Genomic DNA, 18,379 nt, shown 5'->3' on the forward strand with positions numbered 1-18,379 from the left:
GACTCCAGAAATCCCATTTGCTGGTTCCATACAGCTTGCACTGCAGCCAGTTTTCACTTGGATTTGTCTCTGCACGTGGTTCATCGCCTGCACAGAAAGCTAAATATTTATGAAGTAGGGCGTTAGAAATTATTGTTTTCCTATCCAGGCAGCTGCTGGGAGTGCCAAACTTCGCCTTGTACTAACAATACCGTTGCCTAGCTAATCATGGGAGCTAGGGGTGGGCTTGCTGTGCTGATCATCACCACACTGGCGGAGATAATGAGCTGCTGACAAGGATGCATCTGGAATCTGGCCAGCATTGCATTGCACTGCACGAGATACTGTGTGCTGCTTCTTCCTTCCCAAACCAGGACAATAGATTCCTGTTCCTTAGCATAGTGTCACCTCACTCTATTTCCTTGAAGCCAGTTTGAATGGCTTAAGAATGACAAGTTTACACAACGGGAAGAAAGCATGTCTCAGTAAATTCAAATTCTTTGTAAACTAATCTGGTTTTGTATGCTTGCATTTAGTGATCTTGAATACTGGACAGTATATTTGAGAAATCAGCTTTAAGTAGAGTATTTTCTTTTGTGTAGAAAGCAGACTTGGCAGCATGAGAATCAGGTGCATTGCAATAGCATCACTGTGCATCTTCTTGTGTCTTTATCCTCATAATGAGGTTGTGCTGATATTTTTATATGGCATTGCAGGCAGCAGGGTTGTAATCAAAATTTTATTCGGTACTATAGCAAACAAGTGGGCTGCTGTTGGGCCTTTCCATGTGGCAGGATGTGAAGGAGGAGAGCAGTGCGTTTGTTCATTGCTGTTGCCTTCTTCAGATTTCGCTTAAATCATCCCCTGATGATATAAGTGAAAAGGTAGTAAGTGCTATTTATGCCTTCCTGGACACGCATACCCTACTTGCAAATTATGGGTTGTTTTGTCTTGCTGTCATGCTCCTGAGCTGTATTGTTATGGTAGAGTTGGGGAATTTTCATCCTAATCCCTCCTTCTCTTCTACTCCCAGTTTTGGATATACCAGCTGGGGGAGGTTACCCAGACATATGAGTCTGTTTGTGCTGACCTGTGCTTTGTCAATTTACCCTTTAAATACTGGTTAAGCAAATGCAGTAAATTGTATTTCAGCTCTCTTGTAATTTGTTAATAATGTTGTCATTAATTCCTGGTACTTGGTCCTAGATTCTTCCTGGAGACATAACTGAGCTGTGTAGGTAATACCTCCATGTAGAGGGAGAGGCTTGCTAAGTTGCTGGCTCTTTGTACTTAACAGGCTCCACTCTGAATCCTTATTTGACTTTCTGCAAAGCCTGCAAGTCTGTGCCCTTCATCCTCTCCAAGCTCGTTAATAATGTGAGCTGGACACAAGCGTGAAGGAAAAGTCCATCTTAGAACAGATCCCTGCTGGGAAATCCAGGCTGTGAGCAGCTCTGCATGTAACAAAGCTAATGGAAATTTCCAGGGAGGGCTTAGAGAGCTTAGTGACAGCCATAAAAGGGAAGAAAGTAAGAACTTGACTAAGTGGACTTCACTGTCCATGACTGACACAGTGTGGAGAATTGCAATTTTTCACCCTAAAGCCCTGGGCAACAAATGTCCTTTTTACTGCATCCACATCCAAGTGGCTCCATGCTACACAGAGCTTCTACCTTATGCCTTGAAAAATGTAAAGTGCTTCTAGCATTTCTATGTCTAGAGTTTGATGAAGCAAAAGTTAAATGCTTACATTACCTGAAAAATATTCATTTCTCCAGTGTAAGCTCTGCTTCTTTGGAATGAATTGTCAGGCCTTGATTTGCAAATCTCCTGGGAAACGTACTGTGAAAGACTGCTCATTTACAAAATTCAAGCAGTATTTTGCAATGGGAGCTAAAAAACCTTTAGGCTTTCTGAAAAGGGAGATTGCACTATTTTAGATAGGTGTGGCTAAACCAGAGCATGTCTTAAGCTTAACTGAAAATCTGATTTAAACCAAGGTAATTTTGATTGTCACATGCATCTTGTTGTGTACTGAAGTTGATGTAAGATGTGATTATGTGATCAAGTTTCTAATGCAAGCATGATGTTAAAACTGGCATTTAGCCCACACAATAGCAGCATTTCTTTGATGAAATTTTGATTCATTAAGAAGAGGAATTACGATCTTCATATAAAAGGTAGTGCCCAACCAGTGCCCTCTGATAAGTTCAGGTGTATGGTTTCCTCACTGTATCTCAATACAGTCTTAAACATCTCTTCTGTAGGCTCAATCAGTCATCTAAAGGCTCGAAAACCTAATCAGGAGCAATCTCGATACTGATCTTAGGCTGTGAAGAGACCAGTGTGGATTCCAGCTCAGAGATACACAGATGCATACAGAAGAGGACAAAGATGATGCTGAGGGCCTTATGACTTTTGCAAGAGGTAGAGTTGGGAAAGGGTGAGTTGTGTAGCCAGCCAAAGGGAGACGCTGCTGAAAAGTGGCAGTGAAGATGCTTGCTGCTGCAGGGACTGCCAGCTGTTTTTGCCCAGCAGGGAGACACACTTAGACCAAACTAGAAAGCCAGATTAAAGTGGTGCTGAGAATATTGAACTCCCATCATGGTCAGGTGTAATGACCATGGCTTAAGCCTGTTTATCGGTGTTCCCAGAATCAGCAGCTGGAGCAGTGGCACCATCTGATACAGGTGCTTCTAGGGAAGGAAGGCAAAGCCCTTGATTCTTTGGCAATAAAGGAATAGCTAATAGGACCCTAGCAGCAAAGCTCAGTTGATAAATGACAGTGTTTAAAACCAGTATGAAAAGTTATATATTAAATTGAATCCTGTTGACTTTACTATGTGCAAATTGATGGCATGGAATTACAGTGGACTTTGCTATCCAACAACCCAACTGTGCAGTAGTGAGACTCTGCAGAATAGCTCCTGCAAGGCCAGAAGCTTTTCATTTGGTGTACTGCATCTCAGTTTGGTACCATGATGCTTTTGTAAAAGTGAAATTGATCCACTTCAAAGAAGTGTGTGTGAAGGAGCTGGACTTTCTATGTACTACTGGAACACAGTGTTTGGGGAGAGGACAGGAAATTCAGTATGTCAGCTCCCATCTTGGCCTGGGGGAAGCTTTGCAGTCTTCTAGTTTCTTGTCTTGGGAGCTGGCAAGCTGGCAATGATGAGTAAGGCACACATTGGCAAGAATGCCAATCGTATGTAGCTGTGGGGGACCATGCCTGTTCTTTGGGCAGCATGAAAACATGTGGATGAAGAGGGAGGAGAGCATGGATCAGCTTAGCTCTGCTGTGTAATAGCTGCAGATACCAAGCACAGTAGACTTTTTATGGAAATTTTGACTAACTTTGAGGTCAGAAAGTATCTCTTGCCTAGGGACTGTGTTCCTTCGCAGACAACAAAGTGTGACAGCTAAGCCTCAGCCAGTATATTAGGCAGGGGATGGAGCAGCCAGAGGGACTGGCATGGTTTTAGTGACAAGTTCCCATCTGTCAGTAAACTCAGAACCCTTTGTAAATCGGCATCTCATTGGCAACTGCTTGCATGGGGTATTATGCAGCACAGGACTAGCGCAGCACAAAAAATAAAAAAGCAATGTCTGGTTACTTCTTGTAGCTTCCATGTGTGATTTTGTTGACCTAATTCTGTTCATCTCTCACCCTGGGTCCTAACCTGGGGTGCTGTCGTCCTGGCAGCCTAGCCCCAGGCCTCCCAGTACAAGCTGCTTTCCCATTGCAGCATGTCTGACCTGCAGCATCCTGTGAGCTGAGGTTCTTGCCAGTTCTGCTGAGGCATCTCTTTACAGGGACAGCAGTTTTTATATGTATATAAAACATCTCATTTGTGCCTGAGCCATAACCAGCTACCAACTATTAGCTGTGAATCCTTCCTTCAGATTGTGGACTCCCCCTAGTTCTTGAGACTGTCTGCAGGGTGATGGAAGCTCTTCACAGTTTCCTTGTGTCTACACAGGCCTTATTTGGTTGGTTGGGGTTTTTCCCCCCACTTGCTTTGTTGTGACCACTGCACAGAACTGCTGCCTCTCCACCCAGCACCATCAGGTGTGTGCAGTCCAGCAACCATGTGATGGTGCACAGCACCATTTCATAACTCCCAGGCCAGCTCATATGAGCTGTCAGCATGGTGTGGCAAACACTCCAGGAAGGGCCTTCCATGGTAATGCAGCCCAGAGTGCTTCTGAAAGTGGAACCCAGCAGTATATGTGAGATCTCTGTGCTGCCTTGGGCTGCATAGTGAGTGCCTGTCCTGTGACATTTCTGTATGGCACAGAGTAAGCTGGATTTGCTCTCACCTTCTTCTTGGTGAGATGTGTACTTGAGCATTATGGTGGTTTCATTTCTGTGATTGCCTGTTGTCTTCAGCAATGGTTGATAACCTTGTCTGTTCCTGTGAGCAGTAAGCCCTGACTTGATGTATCTTTTGGGGAAATGCTCTGTGAGAGGTTTCCAGAATATTGGCTGTTCCATTATACTTAGTAGCATTTGATGTAAAATTCAAGTTTGGACTTTTCAGACACAGATGCTGTTGATGTGGAAACTTGTTAAAATATCCTTTACATCTGTCCTTGCTCCATAGTGGTTGTCAGTGAGAGGGATGTATAAAGGTTATTTATAGGTAGAATGACAATAATTTGCAAATAAATTAAATGTTGAATGAGAGCCGTGTCTTACTGACTACTACCTAGTGCATTAAGTGCTTGCAGACACCGCAGGGAGAATTCACCTTTCCATGCCAATTCTTTGTTTAGTTACTTGGAGTTCGGGTAACCTGATTTTAGGCACACAGTTGTATGTCTTCATTTCCTGAAAATCTCTCTGCTCCTGTTGCTGTGTCTTGGTGCTAATACTGAATTGAAATTAATGGAATATTCCAGAGTAATCTGGTAATACAGCACTCTATATTTGCAAGGTGGTTTATGTTGATGAGCCCTTTTAATGAAAATGTGAACTGAGATAGATCTGCAGCTTCTGTAGGGCAGGAATCAACACTATTTTTCATGCTGTGGGGGTGTAATGTGTGCTGGCTTGAACAGTGTCCTGTCATGCTAATATTTTTTCCTTCTTTGGCATTTTAAGGGCCTTAAACTCTGGAGTTGAGTACCACTGGGACCAGCTGAATGAGAATGTCTTCACTGTGCATTCCAGCAGCAGGAATACTGAGCGGCCCGGGTGAGTCTCCTGGGTGTTGGGTTAGCGAGACCTGACCCTTTCTGTTGAATTTGTTAGATCTGACAACATCACTTCTTTGTTCCCTTATCAGTGGCAGCTTTAAATATGCAATTTTCTCCCCCTTTGACATTGCCTAGTTGGGTTACCTGACCTCCTTCCAGCAAGTGACATTCAGTGCCCAAAAGTGCCAGTGATAGTAAAGTACATGTGTCATTCAGGGCCCCAGTAAGAGCTGTGGGAGGAACTTGTGGGGCTTGATGCTCAAAAACACCATGCAAAGCAAATGGCCTTGGGAGGGTAACTGAAGAACAGGGGAATTCACAGAGAAAAGGGCAAATCTATGGTGCTGACCTGGTGACTGATTTTCATCTTTTTAATTGCTGGTCATGGGACAATTGTTTCTCAGCAATAAACTAAACTCTAAAAATAAAGCTAAATCCCCTGATGTCCACATTGGCTATTTCAGTCTAATCAGTGATACACATGTTGTTCTAAACACAAGGGTGATGGTGCAGTCCATTGCTTCTTGCCACAGTTACAAGTATTTCTCCTTAAGCCAGGTGTTCTTAGCAAGAGGGTGATCGTTGTATTTCTGAGTTGTGAGCTTCAGCATACTAAGAAGGTTGTGAGCTTGTTTGCAAGGCTAATGTCTGGTCTGCCCTACAGCCTTGGTCTGATTGTGGGTGAAAAATAAGCAGTAGAGATTCTTTACTCTTCTATATGAGTGGATATTGCCACTGTTTAAGTTCTTGACAGTGCATATTCAGTCTAGTATAATGGCAGCATGAAGGCAGAAATACTGGTCCAGAATGAGCTAGCTCAAAGAGAGCAAAAAAGTGTAGCAGGTTTCAAGCCTTATGAAAAAAAGATTGTGAATGAGGCAGTCTTTTCCTTGAATCTCTTTACCATTCCCAGCACTTAGAGGTCAGTTTAGAAAAGAGTGTTGTGGCATTGTCAAGATTCAGCTGTAGCATTGTACACTTCAGCTGTTCGAGTCTGAGAAGCTAATGAGCCTTGAGGTGGTTCCTGTTGTTTGCTTTTGGGAACACAGGATTTCTCTTGTCTGACTGGAATGGGAAGAAATGCCTACTGGAGTGCATTCATGTGTGATGCTGACAAACTAGGAAGTCCAAAGGAGGGAAGGGATACAGGCTACATCCATGGGAGTTAAAACTGCCCTGCGGTGCAGGAGGTTTTTTGTGTTTTTGTGCTGTGTGTTTCTGCACTGCACATTGTGCTGCCTCCTCAATGCACTGACTCCAAGACAGTTGTTCTGTAGGCTTAATGATGCTGCAGGGATATCTCTCTGTGCCTGTAAGTCACGCTGCTTCTGTGGAAGGGTGAGTGGACTCTTAAAACTCTATTGGCTTAAAACTCAAGAGACCAGTATGTGTAAATAAGTAGAGGTCAGAGTTCCTTTCATCCCCATCCTCATAGTGGCAAGCAGGTGCCTGGTTGGACTGGATGCAAGAAGAGCCTCACATTTGTGTTTCAGTCTTGTTTGGGCATGTTGCCTCCAGTGATCCTGGTCTTACTTGTTTTTCTCTCTTTTCAGAACCAGCAGAGCTACATGGAGGACAGACAGGGACATGGGCCTGATGAATGCCATAGGCCTACAACCCCGAAATCCCCCCACCTCTGTGACATCACAGGGTACCCAGACCTTGGCGCCTCAGCTGCAGAATGCTGAGACTCAGACAGAGAGGGAGGTACAGGAGCAAGAATCCACCTCTGCAGGGACTGGTGAAGGTAGGAGATCTATCAGTGGTTTATCTGACAGAGCTTACCTGGTGATTCAGGAGTTTCCACATATGTTTCACATCCAGTGCATATGGATACTCCTTTTATCTCTTCAACAAAGATTTCTTCTGCCTAATTTGACTGTAGCCAGGCATAGATGATCAGGAGAATGAATCTCTGGCCATATGAATAGAAAAGTTGTCTTTTTTACATGCTTTGAGGAAGAAGAATTAATTCTTCTCCAGATGATTGTGTCTTTGTAGAATCAACTGTACTGCCTTCATTCCTTACACATCATCCTGAACTCCTAACAGTCAATAAGGCTGCAAGCTGCTGAGAGTTATCCTTTCTGCCTCTGTGTTAGAGTTCAGCTTGGTCTCCAACTCATGCAGAAAGTCTGCAGGCTTCACAAGCTCAACATGTGGATACAAAATAAAATACTCTAAATCACTACTCACAAAGCAGTTTTGAGGATTCTGTTTAGTTTGATTGGTGAGGTACATGATGAGTGCCCAGCTATACAGAAATGTCCCTAGTGGTTAGCAGTCCAGGAAAACTTACCAACATGTAAGGAGCTGGAAACGGCTACTGTGCAATTCCTGTATAATGATAAAGTCACTAATCTGTTGAAAACATATTGATTAATCCAGGCTTCTTCTCTCAATATTGTACCACTCTGCTTTCATTCAGCTCTGAAGGCTTGGCTAGGTAGGGGTTTGGCATTATATACATAGGAAAGATGAGAAAATTGATGAGACAGTTTTGAAGTTGTTGGTTCATTCTGAGCCTGCTTGGCTTTGGGAGGCAGCCCACAACATGCCTGTGTGTGCCTGTATGCCTGCTTGTTCTCTGTCACTCTGAAAGTTACTTTTTGGTATGTGACTCTTTTACAGTTTCTGCTGTGTAGTATCCAGCATGTGTGATATGGCTTTGTGTTTCTCTGATCTCAGCTCTTCTGTACAAAGTTAAGTGGGAAATTCCTGCCCGCTGGGGTTTCCGTCTGCTTATCTCAGCAGAGCTGAGATTAACCTCTCTGGAAGGTTAGTACAATTGAGGGCGTGTGAATAAGACTGGAACACAGACTGTCTGGACAAGTGCTGAACTCATGGGAACTGGTTCTTCCACTGAATGGGGTACAGACTGAGAACATGGTACAGTGTGGGACCTTCTTGCATCAAGGCCATGTTTGCTTTGGGAGTCAGTTAAACCAGGAGAGTTCTCCAATACTGCTTCTCTCTCCTGCTGTTCTGCAATCATCTGATCATTTTTTTATCTTGTTCTTTCTAACCTTTCAATTTCCAGATCTAGATCATGGGTAACTAGACTGTTAATGAGATGGGGAAAGGGCTGTCATTTACCAGTGCCTTGGCAGGATATCTTTACAAAGAAGCAAAACTTGTAACATTTGGAAGAAAAGGAATGTAAATAACAAACCTAGGACAGGTACTTCTCTTCATCTCTCTTTCTTGGTTAAAAGATTGGCAAGTTCCACATCTGGTGAGATTTTCGTCTTGGACATTGACTTACCATATGTCCCCTTGCAAATGGCCACAGCTGCAAAATGGGCTGTCACACTCCTGTCACCTATATTAGGGCCTGTAGAATGAAGGAGTTACTGCTGTTTAAACATGTGCACCAGAGATGAGCCAAGATGTTTTATTCTCTTGTCGATCAATTCCTATGCCAGTTGCATCCTCAGTGGAAATTCCAGCGTCAAGGCTCAAGAGTAATTTGAAACAGGAAACTGTGAAGATGGTGACAGTCAGGAGCATGAAGCATCAAAAAAATCAGTAGTAATCTATGACAGAAGAATAGCACAAAGACCTGACATGAAACAGGTACTTGTGGCAGGAGTGGTCTGATTCATCTGGGTCTTTGTGCCTCACATTGCACATGAGCGTTACTGGCTGCTTGTGACAGTAAGCCAGCGGTTTTCCCAGCATCATCAACACCGGTGATGCATGTCCAGTGTGTTCCAGCCAGCAAGATCAGGTGCTGTGGTGCTTTTCCGATGGCTAATTTGCCCACTGTATCTACTGTAATACCCTAACTCTGCCTGTTGGAAGAGAAATTTCCTAATAGCATGATCCAGATGTCAGGGGCAAAAAGAAAAAAAAAAAAAAGAAGTGCTACCATTAACTTGGGGTGTGACCCAGGGCAAATTATTAATCATCTACCAAATGGGAATAAATCTTCCCATAGTACAGCACACCAGGGGCTGTGAAGATTAATTAGTGTTTTGTATGGGGCTTTGAAGATGGAAATCACTATGTAAAGGCTTAGCAGCACTATTGGCAGCAGAATGGATAAATCAAGTTTGATTCTGAGTAATGCAAAGGAAAGTGGTTTAGTTATCACCCTGCCATGAGAGGCAAAAAAGCCCAAACCAACCGACCAACTGAAAAAAAAACCCTTGTGTGTTTAAAAACAACAACAACAAAAAGAAAAGGAAAAAGAAAAAAAAAAAAACACAAAAAAACAAACAAGAAAAAGAAACCTTGTACCCTGAGAGTGAGCTTCTGTCCTCTGTTCTGTCAGCACTGCTGTTGTGGGGAATTCTGGCTTAGGGCATTTCTTGCAGATATGTGCTTACTGTACAAAAAAAAAGTATGCAGAATTGCATCAGAAATCTAATTAAGTTCTGTGCGGGTATAAATAGTTTCCTTTTCTCATGCAAAGCTCTGCGGGGACTTTGCTGCTCTGATTATCTTTCTACCTCCTTTGGAGGAATGCGTATATGATGACTTTGTTAGAAGTGAATCCTTCTAATGTCTGAATCTTTTTGTTTTTCAGCAGTTAATAGTGGACTTGTGAACTCTGCTCCCACGCCACACATAAAGGGGAGCTAGTTAGAGTTGAGAGAAAACTACGAGAGGTACCAAGAAATGCTTAAAGCAGTGTTTGAGCTGTCTCCTATTTTCTTTTAAGCTGACAGACTTAGTGGAAATAGTGATAGAGTTGTAACTTTGAGGCACCCTTAATTAGAAACAATCTGTTGGGCGTTATACTATGTTTTCCTTGCAAATAGACAGGCATGATGGGAGTGGGATCTTTATTCAGCTGGCAAATTGAATCTCACTTAAAACCCAACAAAAATTCCTAATGAGATTTAATGGCTCAAAGCTTTAACCTTCAGAAATTGTAATTCCCAGTCCAGACTGGATCAGGCCGTGGCTGCCACTTGTTCAGGCTGTTGGATCTTTGGAGTACAGTGAAAGGAGGAGTAACTGCAGGGTCTGCAATTGTGCCAAAGCTGCTGCAGGCTGAGGGAGAGGGACCTCTGCAGAGCTGCAGGACACTTGTTTGATAGTGGGCCCATGCTGTCCCCTGGCTGTTGAGAGCATATCAATACATCTTTCAGGTAATGCAGTTGTTAAAGAGGAAAAAAAAAAACCAACAGCAAATAACTGAAAAGCAATTGTCATCTCATTTCCTATCATCTGCATTGTCTTTGGGGCTTACAGTTCAGGTAGCTGGCTCATTGCTTGTTGTGCTAGTAGGCACATGTTATGAGTTACTGCCTGTCTTTGGGGGAGCAACATACTGACTACTGTCATGCCATATACAGTTTTTAACTTGTTGGGTTGAAGTGTTTATCACCAGCCAGTACAAATTTCCGTTAGTTCCAACTGCTTTCAGAGGCTGCAGCAGATACATTTGAGAGGGAAGAGGGTTGTAAAAGGTAGGCTTGTATTTGTGAGATTCTGTCTGTTCAAACTATTGGTAGTGAGAAGACAGCACGTACAAGCAAAACTTTTCTGATATAAGCAAAGCATCCTTAGGATGCCTAAGGAGCACTTAGAAGCAATCAGTGTGCCTGCATGTGATGTAACTTATTTAATCTGAGACATTAGGAACATGTGTCAAGGGGCTGCTTGGGCAGGAATACTCAGTCCCCAGCCGAGCCTCATGAATGCTAACAAGAAGAAACATGTTGTTTTATGTTAGCTGAACACGTTCTTGCAATGCTGTTGTCAGATGTGATGTGACTTTTGTGCAATTAGTGTGGAAATGGGAACTGGGACACCAGGGATCAGCTTCCAGATCTGTCTCATTCTCCAAGCAGAAACGTGGGTAGATCCCTTAGCCTTTCATCTGCCTGTCCATCTGTAAAATCTGCGTCATATGTCCTATAGAACTGCAAATTTTGGTTTCTCTTTTCCCTGAAAACCACTACCTAAAAAACAGATTCTAGAAGTATGTACTGTGTATGCAAGCCTTTACATCATGATCTACTCCAAGTACTTGGGTCTCTTGGGATTAAATTATGTGGGCTACTTTTAAACTCTCATTCCAAAAGTAAGTTTCACTCATATGAATAGCCAAAGTGAGATATTACTAAGAAAATTTTTACAAGTTAAAGCATTTGTGTCTTTTCTGAGTTCTGTGGAGTTGTTTGGATTAACTACTTCAGAAAGGCAATGTGGATATGTTTCTGGGCTTGGTTGGAAAGAAAGGAACTAGTAGTATTTCTTGTGGCATTAAGGGAGATATGATTATTCATAGCTGGTTATACTGTGGTGTATCCCTCCCTTTTCTTATGCAAGGGATGAATTAATGTAAAAATGCTGGTATTTTTATCTTTGAGCATCTGAATTAGTGGGTCAGCTCACACCTCAGAGCTATTATTTCATGTTCTCTGAAGACCTAGATATCTCTGCAGTGCTTACTGTTAGTTCTAATTTTGAAGCTTTGTTTGCAAACATGTTTTTGCTGGTTTTAGAAAGAGGAGTGTTGAAAACAGAAGAAAATTCAAGAGCAATGTCAGTATATTGCACAGATATAGGGGAATCTGATCTTATCCTTGCTTCTGTGGACTTTGCATTTCATCAGGAGCGTGCCATCCATACCCAGAGATAAACAAGTTGTACTTCCTATAAGTACTTCAGCATCCACTTAGTTTAAAAGTGGAAATACCCTGCCTTATGCCCAATTCCATCAAAAGTTTTGTGTGGTTTTCTGTGTCAAATTCTTGTCTTGCTGGAGTAGCATAGCAGAGGACTTTTAAAAGCAGATGCATTAGCTAGGGAATATTTTGTTAAATGTTTGAGACAATCAGCTACATTGACAGAAATGTCCTGGTCTTTGGGATAATTGCTCTCAAGAGTAATGTTTTGTTCTGTGTTTGGAATAGACAGGGGGAGTTTGGACCTCTGGAAAGGTCACTTTGGTTACAGTAGAAAACACTTGTAGGAGCACAGCACTGCAGCAAGCTGAAACGTGTGTGGTTTAACAGCATTGTTGTTGTTTTGGATAAGTGCCTGTGTGCACACCCTGAACCTTCACCAAATGGAAGTCAGCTTATTTCACTTGCTCTGAGTACTAATGTAGTCTGCATTGGCAGCCTGGTGAAAGAATGTGTGTGGGAGTCACCAGGCAGTAGAAACGGGCTGTGTGTGAATCTGTGCTGTAGCTCAGCTCAAGGCAAATGGCACATCAAGCTTTGCTCTGAATTAGTCAAAAGTCCTCAGTGAAACCTGAGAGGGAAAGGGGAAGACAGTCCCCAAGGCAGAGGTGTTTGTTGGCTGCTTGGATGGTGAGGCTCACTTTTGGCTCTTGATGGGCTGGGAATTTCCAACATTGCTCCATCGCTGGGATCTGAAGGCTCATGCCTTGCTGATTCCTGCTGTGGCATCAGACCTTGCCTGTTTTCTGAGCAAGCAGATGCCTCAATTGGAAATTCAGACATGGCATATGGTAATGTAGGGGCAGGGAAGAGCAAGGGGTGCTGTGGTGAAACACTTTTGTACGGCTAAGGAGCATTGGCTGGCTGGGAGTCCTTGCTGTTTTGCTGTTCCAGTGCTTCTGTGCTGGACTGGTTTATGGTAAGTGATCTATCAAGAGCACAGTACCTGCTGTTTCAGGACTTGTGTAGATAGGACTGTCTGGCATGTCTCTAGACCAGGTTGGAAATCTTGGCCTTCTTAAGCTGCTTCTCCAGCCTGGCCAGATGGTTGGTAATGAAGTACAACTGTGCCCTCAGAAGGAAGTGATGACTGAATCCAAAACCATGCTTCTCAAACCTTCCACTTAGTTCTGCTCATGATTAATATTTCATTATCCCTTGGCATGCATGTTTTTCACACTGGAGTTTCCAGTATAATAGCTGCCTCTCTGTCTTTGTATTGGTCAGCCAAGTTCCTAGTTCATGCATCAGCCACATCCTAATGCATCCATCAGCCACATCCTGAATAGGATTTCTCTGCTAGAGTTGTGGGTCAGGCTCTGTCCAGGGGGTATTCTTGCTCATTCCTCTAGGGCCATGCTGCAGATTCTCATGTGGTTACAGGTGTCTCTGTGATCCCAGTGATGCTCTAATCAAGGGACTAGGTTTAGTGGATATAGCAGGTTTACTGCATTCCTAGCAGAAACTTACTCTACTGGTGAAATTTCAATTTGCCCTTGATGTCTATAATAGTTCTACAGCAGGGCAGTATGTCAGCAGACTTGCTTGAGGATGAAATTAACTTTGTCCAGTGGTGGGGGACACTGGCAGTGTTTGATGCAAGTATCACTGGGCCCATGAGAAAAGGGAATAAGCTGTCACTGACTGACTGCATGATGTCTCTATAGTGGCATGGTGTGGACTTTGCTGAGTATTTTAGCTCTTATGCTGGATACGCGATCATACAATCAATGAGGTTGGAGAACACCTCCCAAGATCATCAAGTCCAGCCTTTGAACGAACACCACTGTGTAACTAAACAATAGCAGTAAGTGCCATGTCCAGTCATCTCTTGAACAGTTCCAGGAATTGTGACTCCACCAGTTCCCTGGGCAATTAAAATGAATAACCACCATCTCAGTGAAAAAATTCTTCCTAATGCCCACCCTGAACCTCCCCTGGTGTAGCTTCAGGCCATTTCCTCTTACCCCATTGCTGGTTGACGGGGAGAAGAGGTTGGCTGCAACCTCCCTTCAGGTAGTTGTAGAGAGTGATAAGGTCTCCCCTGAGCCTGCTTTTCTCCAGATTGAATAACCCCAGCTCCTTCAGCTGCTCTTCTTATGACTTGTGCTCCAGAGCCTTCACCAGCATCCTTGATCTTCTCTGGATGTGCTCCAGCCCCTCAGTGTCCTTTTGTGCAGTGAGTGCCCCAAAACTGGGCACAGGGTTCAAGGCATGGCCTCACCCGTGCTGAGTACAGGGAGACAATCACTGTCCTGGTCCTGCTGGCCACACTACTGCTGATACAGGCCAGGATGCCACTGGCCTTCTTGGCCACCTGGACACACACTGGCTCATGTTCAGCCGCTGTTCACTAGCACCCCCAGGTTCTTTTATGCTGAGCAGCTTTCCAGCCCCACTTCCCCCAGCCTGTAATGCTGCCTGGGATTGTTGTGATTCAAGGGCACCTTTTTGAACCTCGTGCAATTGGCCTTTGCCCATGACCCAGCCTGTCCAGATCCCTCCTCAGATCCTTTCTACCAACACATCAACACTTCCAACCAATTTAATGTCATCTGTGAACTTACTGAGGGTGCAGTTGAACCCCTCATCCAAATCATGGATTAAGATATTAAACTCCACAGCCCCAAGTGTTTTTGTTTTCCTAGTCAATGTGGCATTTTGTTTTTTATTGTGCTTTAACTCCTCCCTGCATCTAGCCTTGTTGACATTTTTGTTCATCTCCTTGGTGCCAGGAGAGCTCACGGCTTTCTCCTCAAATCAGCACTGTGATAGCTTCATAGAGGTGGGAGTGAGATTTATTTCTTTAATAAGAATCAGCAAGATCCCACTGTGGAATGTTTCTAGCAGTTTATTATTACAGATTGTTCTCCCCAGATGCTCCGGGTAGGGTTTGTAGCAAGAGGAGGATGTTGAGAAACCGAACTGGGATGAACTTCCCTGTCATGGTGATTTAATCTCCTATATATTCAGTTCTTTTGTGAGATTTTGTTCTCCTGAAGTAATCTTAAGCAACCAAGGTATCTGACAATGTTTCTCTCAGAACTCACTACAGCCCAACTATAAAGGGACGCCTCAGAGGTAAGAGTATACAAAGACTGTAGGTCTTGATATGATTTTTGTATTCCTCGAAAGATATCAGTCAAGGGGAGCAGGAGCCTACACACTTGATCGTAGCTAGTGTGGAAGACCATGTTCTGTAGCTGCTGTCTGCTGCTGGCCAGCTTCTTATGTCCTCCCTAGATTGACACTGGGGACATTGCCATCGTGTCATCTGCCTGCTTCTCAAACAGGTGAAGTAGGAAAAGCCATGGGATTCTTTAACACCATGGTGAAATGTTTGGTTTATTGCAGTGCAAACTGAGGTTTTTCTTCATGTCCCCATGGGACTGGCAGGATTGTCTCTACAGCTGTGGTAAAGCATCCTGCCTCTTTGACTACCACCCTTTCCTCCATCTTTATGGCTAGATAAGAGCTGCCTTTCCAAGGTTTGGACATGCAGGTCTGTGAGGGTGACTTGTGGAAGTGACCAAGATTTTCTTGACAGAATTCTGTTCCTTTGTTTGACACTTAAACAAGTGGAAAGTTATGGAAATAAAATACTGAGCTCCCTCTAGAATAAAATCTGTCTTCTGTCCCAGCACGTGCACACTGCATGATGTAACTGCTCAGCATGCTTTATTTTTGTTATAGTTTGCCTGATGCACCAGAGTTGCTTCTGCTTTCTTTTGCAGGTGAAGGTCCAGAGTATGGGGCCAGTGGGGAGGACGCCCTGAGTAGGATTCAGAGGCTGATGGCAGAAGGTGGCATGACAGCCGTGGTTCAGCGGGAGCAGAGCACCACCATGGCGTCCATGGGCGGCTTTGGCAACAACATCATCGTGAGCCACCGGATCCACCGCAGCTCTCAGACTGGCGCCGAGCCCCCTGGAGCTGAGGGCACGTCAGCACAGCAGCCCAGCTCTCAGCAGCTGGGCACAGAGCCGGAGGGACGTGTCCTGTCAGAGTCGGTGCAGCTGCCGGAGCACGGCCTGAGCCCGCGGACAGCCCCGAGCGGGAGCGAGGGACAAAGCGCTGCTGAGCTGGGCCTGCCAGAGCAGGCCCAGGCCTCCATGGACACCGAGGGACCAATTGAATACAGTGACCTAACTAATAATAACCATCTTCCTGACAGTACCAACTTCTATAGTAATGACAGCACCAGTGGGGAGTCGCGGAACAGGTAGAGATTGAGGTGTGTGTTGGTGCTACCCTTGTACTGCTCAGCAGAGACCTGTACCTCACAGCTGGCCAGGAGCTGGAAGAGTAGGGCTGGGTGGCTCTAACAGAATGCTGGTGGTTCAGAGGGCTTCTCTATCCTGGGTGATGGGGGAAGGGATAAGAATTGCAAGGGAAGCCATGGGGAAGAAAGCATACTTAACTTCCAACATTCCCACTGCTGAAGAGTTAATAGGAATACAAACCATACTTGCTGCACATCAGTCAAATTTTGAAGCCCCATGGCGTCCCCTGAGCTAAGCCCTGCAACTTGGTGTGTCATCGTTTGTAAAGCCTTTTTCCTTTCCTTTTTCCTGCCCTTTTATACCCGTGGAGCTGATCAGTAGAGTGAAGAAAGGGAAGGGGGCCTGCAGCATCTTTCTGGAGACAAGCAGTACTGGACAAACCCAGGCGTGATGCTTCAGCTCTGTTGCTGGAGTGGAGGAGTCTTCCAGGCCACAGTCCCTGTCCATAGCACAGCACTGCTCCCCCAGAGTATCATGTTCTGAGACCAGTCCTGCCTATGGTGTGGTCTTTTCTGGAAGAACTGGGCATCACCAGAACATGCATGGCTCAGGATATGCTCACAGGTGGGATCTTTCCTTTTTAGAGTTAGTTTAGGACTTGGCAGGAACTGAAGCAGAGATGTCGTATGGATGGGCAGAGGGACAAGGGGTACTGCTCTCTAGTCAGGATGCAGTTCACACAAGGACGTTCTAAGCTGTGCCAATATTAACATGAACGAGCCACCCCAGTGGTTTCATGGTGCCAGGACTGAGCTGCATGTCCTTTGCAGGGGGCAGGAAGTCTCTTGCAGCTCCAGGCTAGGGTGTGAGGTATGGGTCTGTGATGTAAGGTGTTGCATGTGAAATCTTGACCTTGTACATGTAGTTTCTAGTGGAGAAGTCAAGGCTCTGATACTTTGTTTTTAGTCTCAAATGTGATTTTCCTTTTCGTTTGTAACTCTCCATCCCTAGTAGGCTTGTGGAGGAAGTACGGGGAGAGTGTGAGTGCTAACGAGGGAAACACCAAAGATCAATGTCATTAAAATATGACAAACCCTTGCTTGACCTCCTGTCTTCATTTGTGTGATAGTTGTTTCTGTGTTTGGCCTTGGGGAGAGATGCATCCATCTCAGAAGCTCTAGGCAGCATATAAATGTCAAATGATGATCACCCCCTTCCCAGGAGGAAAGTAGACTCAGCCTGTGAGTTGAAAATCCAAAACTAGGAAACAAGGAGATGCATTTGGGAGTCTTCCTTGCAAATTGCATTTTAATCAGTCTGAAGATGAGCAGTCACCTCTGCATTTCCCATCATTCAAGTACTGCAGCAAGGAGGAAGAGGAGTGTTTCACCTGTCCTCCATGAAAAGGTGTGTAGAGGTGCAGTGCTGAACCTCTTGGGCAGAGAGTGGTCTGTCTTGTTGACCCCTTGATGAAGAAGAGGGTTGCAGTATCTGGTTGTTCTGGATAGAGGAATACACAAACTCCCCTGTTACCACTGTAGTGTGAGGGATGTTTCCACTGCTGTCTGAGCACCTGCCAGCAGCTACTGTGCTCCTGCCCAGCTCCTCTAGATTCTGTGCTGCTAAGACATTACAATAAATAAGTCTGTCATTAGGCAGCACTCAAGCTCCCAGTCAGAAGAGTCTGTTAGAGAACATTAAGCAAATCTTCCCTTAAATCACAGCCTGGAAATGAACCTTAAATCAAATCAGCTACTGCCAGGCCTCATTGCTGAGTGTTAATGAGGCTCTAAAACCTGCCCCAAGCCAACCACATCTCTGATCTGACAGGAGAGCAGCCTGAAAAATGGGATTCCCTGGTGTGGCAAGGAAGGTTTCATGCCACCCTGTATTACTGTGGAGGGACTTGAGGATGTGCTGGCAGTTGGGAGCCAGAAGAGCTGTGTCTCAGATGGACAGACAAGGCAATGCAGGTCTAGACAGAGCTGTTTATTGCTCTGCTTGAAAACAAGCTAAAACAGAACCTGGAAAAAATACTGCTTCAGCTCAGCCTGACATCACTCCTTCCCTCTCCCTGCATGATTCCTGGAAGAATCTTGAGGCCCATTCTTGGTAGATGTGTTGCAGAGCATTTATAGATATCCATTTTCGGGATGAGCCAAGCTATCTACAGAAAAATTTCCATCTCAGTTAGAGAAGTTTCTTCTGGGCTGCCTCAGTCTGGTGTTGGCAGATTCTCAAAGCCTGGAATGCACCATTGCTGGGTGCTCTGGCCAGGCTGTTCTGCTGATGGCTCTCCTTTGGTCCCAACCTGCCCCCACTGTGGAGACTGTGG

The 18,379-nt window shown here is 44.6% G+C and overlaps 1 protein-coding gene across 1 annotated transcript in view; it reads left to right on the plus strand.

Moving 5' to 3' along the window:
• AMBRA1 (autophagy and beclin 1 regulator 1) overlaps nucleotides 1-17,142 on the plus strand; it is a 127,510-nt gene extending 110,368 nt beyond the window's left edge. The window contains 3 exon segments of the mRNA XM_056492634.1: nucleotides 5,084-5,176; nucleotides 6,732-6,925; nucleotides 15,557-17,142. Coding sequence (XP_056348609.1) covers nucleotides 5,084-5,176; nucleotides 6,732-6,925; nucleotides 15,557-16,047 — 778 coding nt within the window. The 3' untranslated portion in view covers nucleotides 16,048-17,142.
• The last annotated feature ends 1,237 nt before the right edge of the window (nucleotides 17,143-18,379 follow it).

This window comes from Oenanthe melanoleuca, chromosome 5, assembly GCF_029582105.1.
Source record: "Oenanthe melanoleuca isolate GR-GAL-2019-014 chromosome 5, OMel1.0, whole genome shotgun sequence".
NCBI lineage: Eukaryota > Metazoa > Chordata > Aves > Passeriformes > Muscicapidae > Oenanthe > Oenanthe melanoleuca.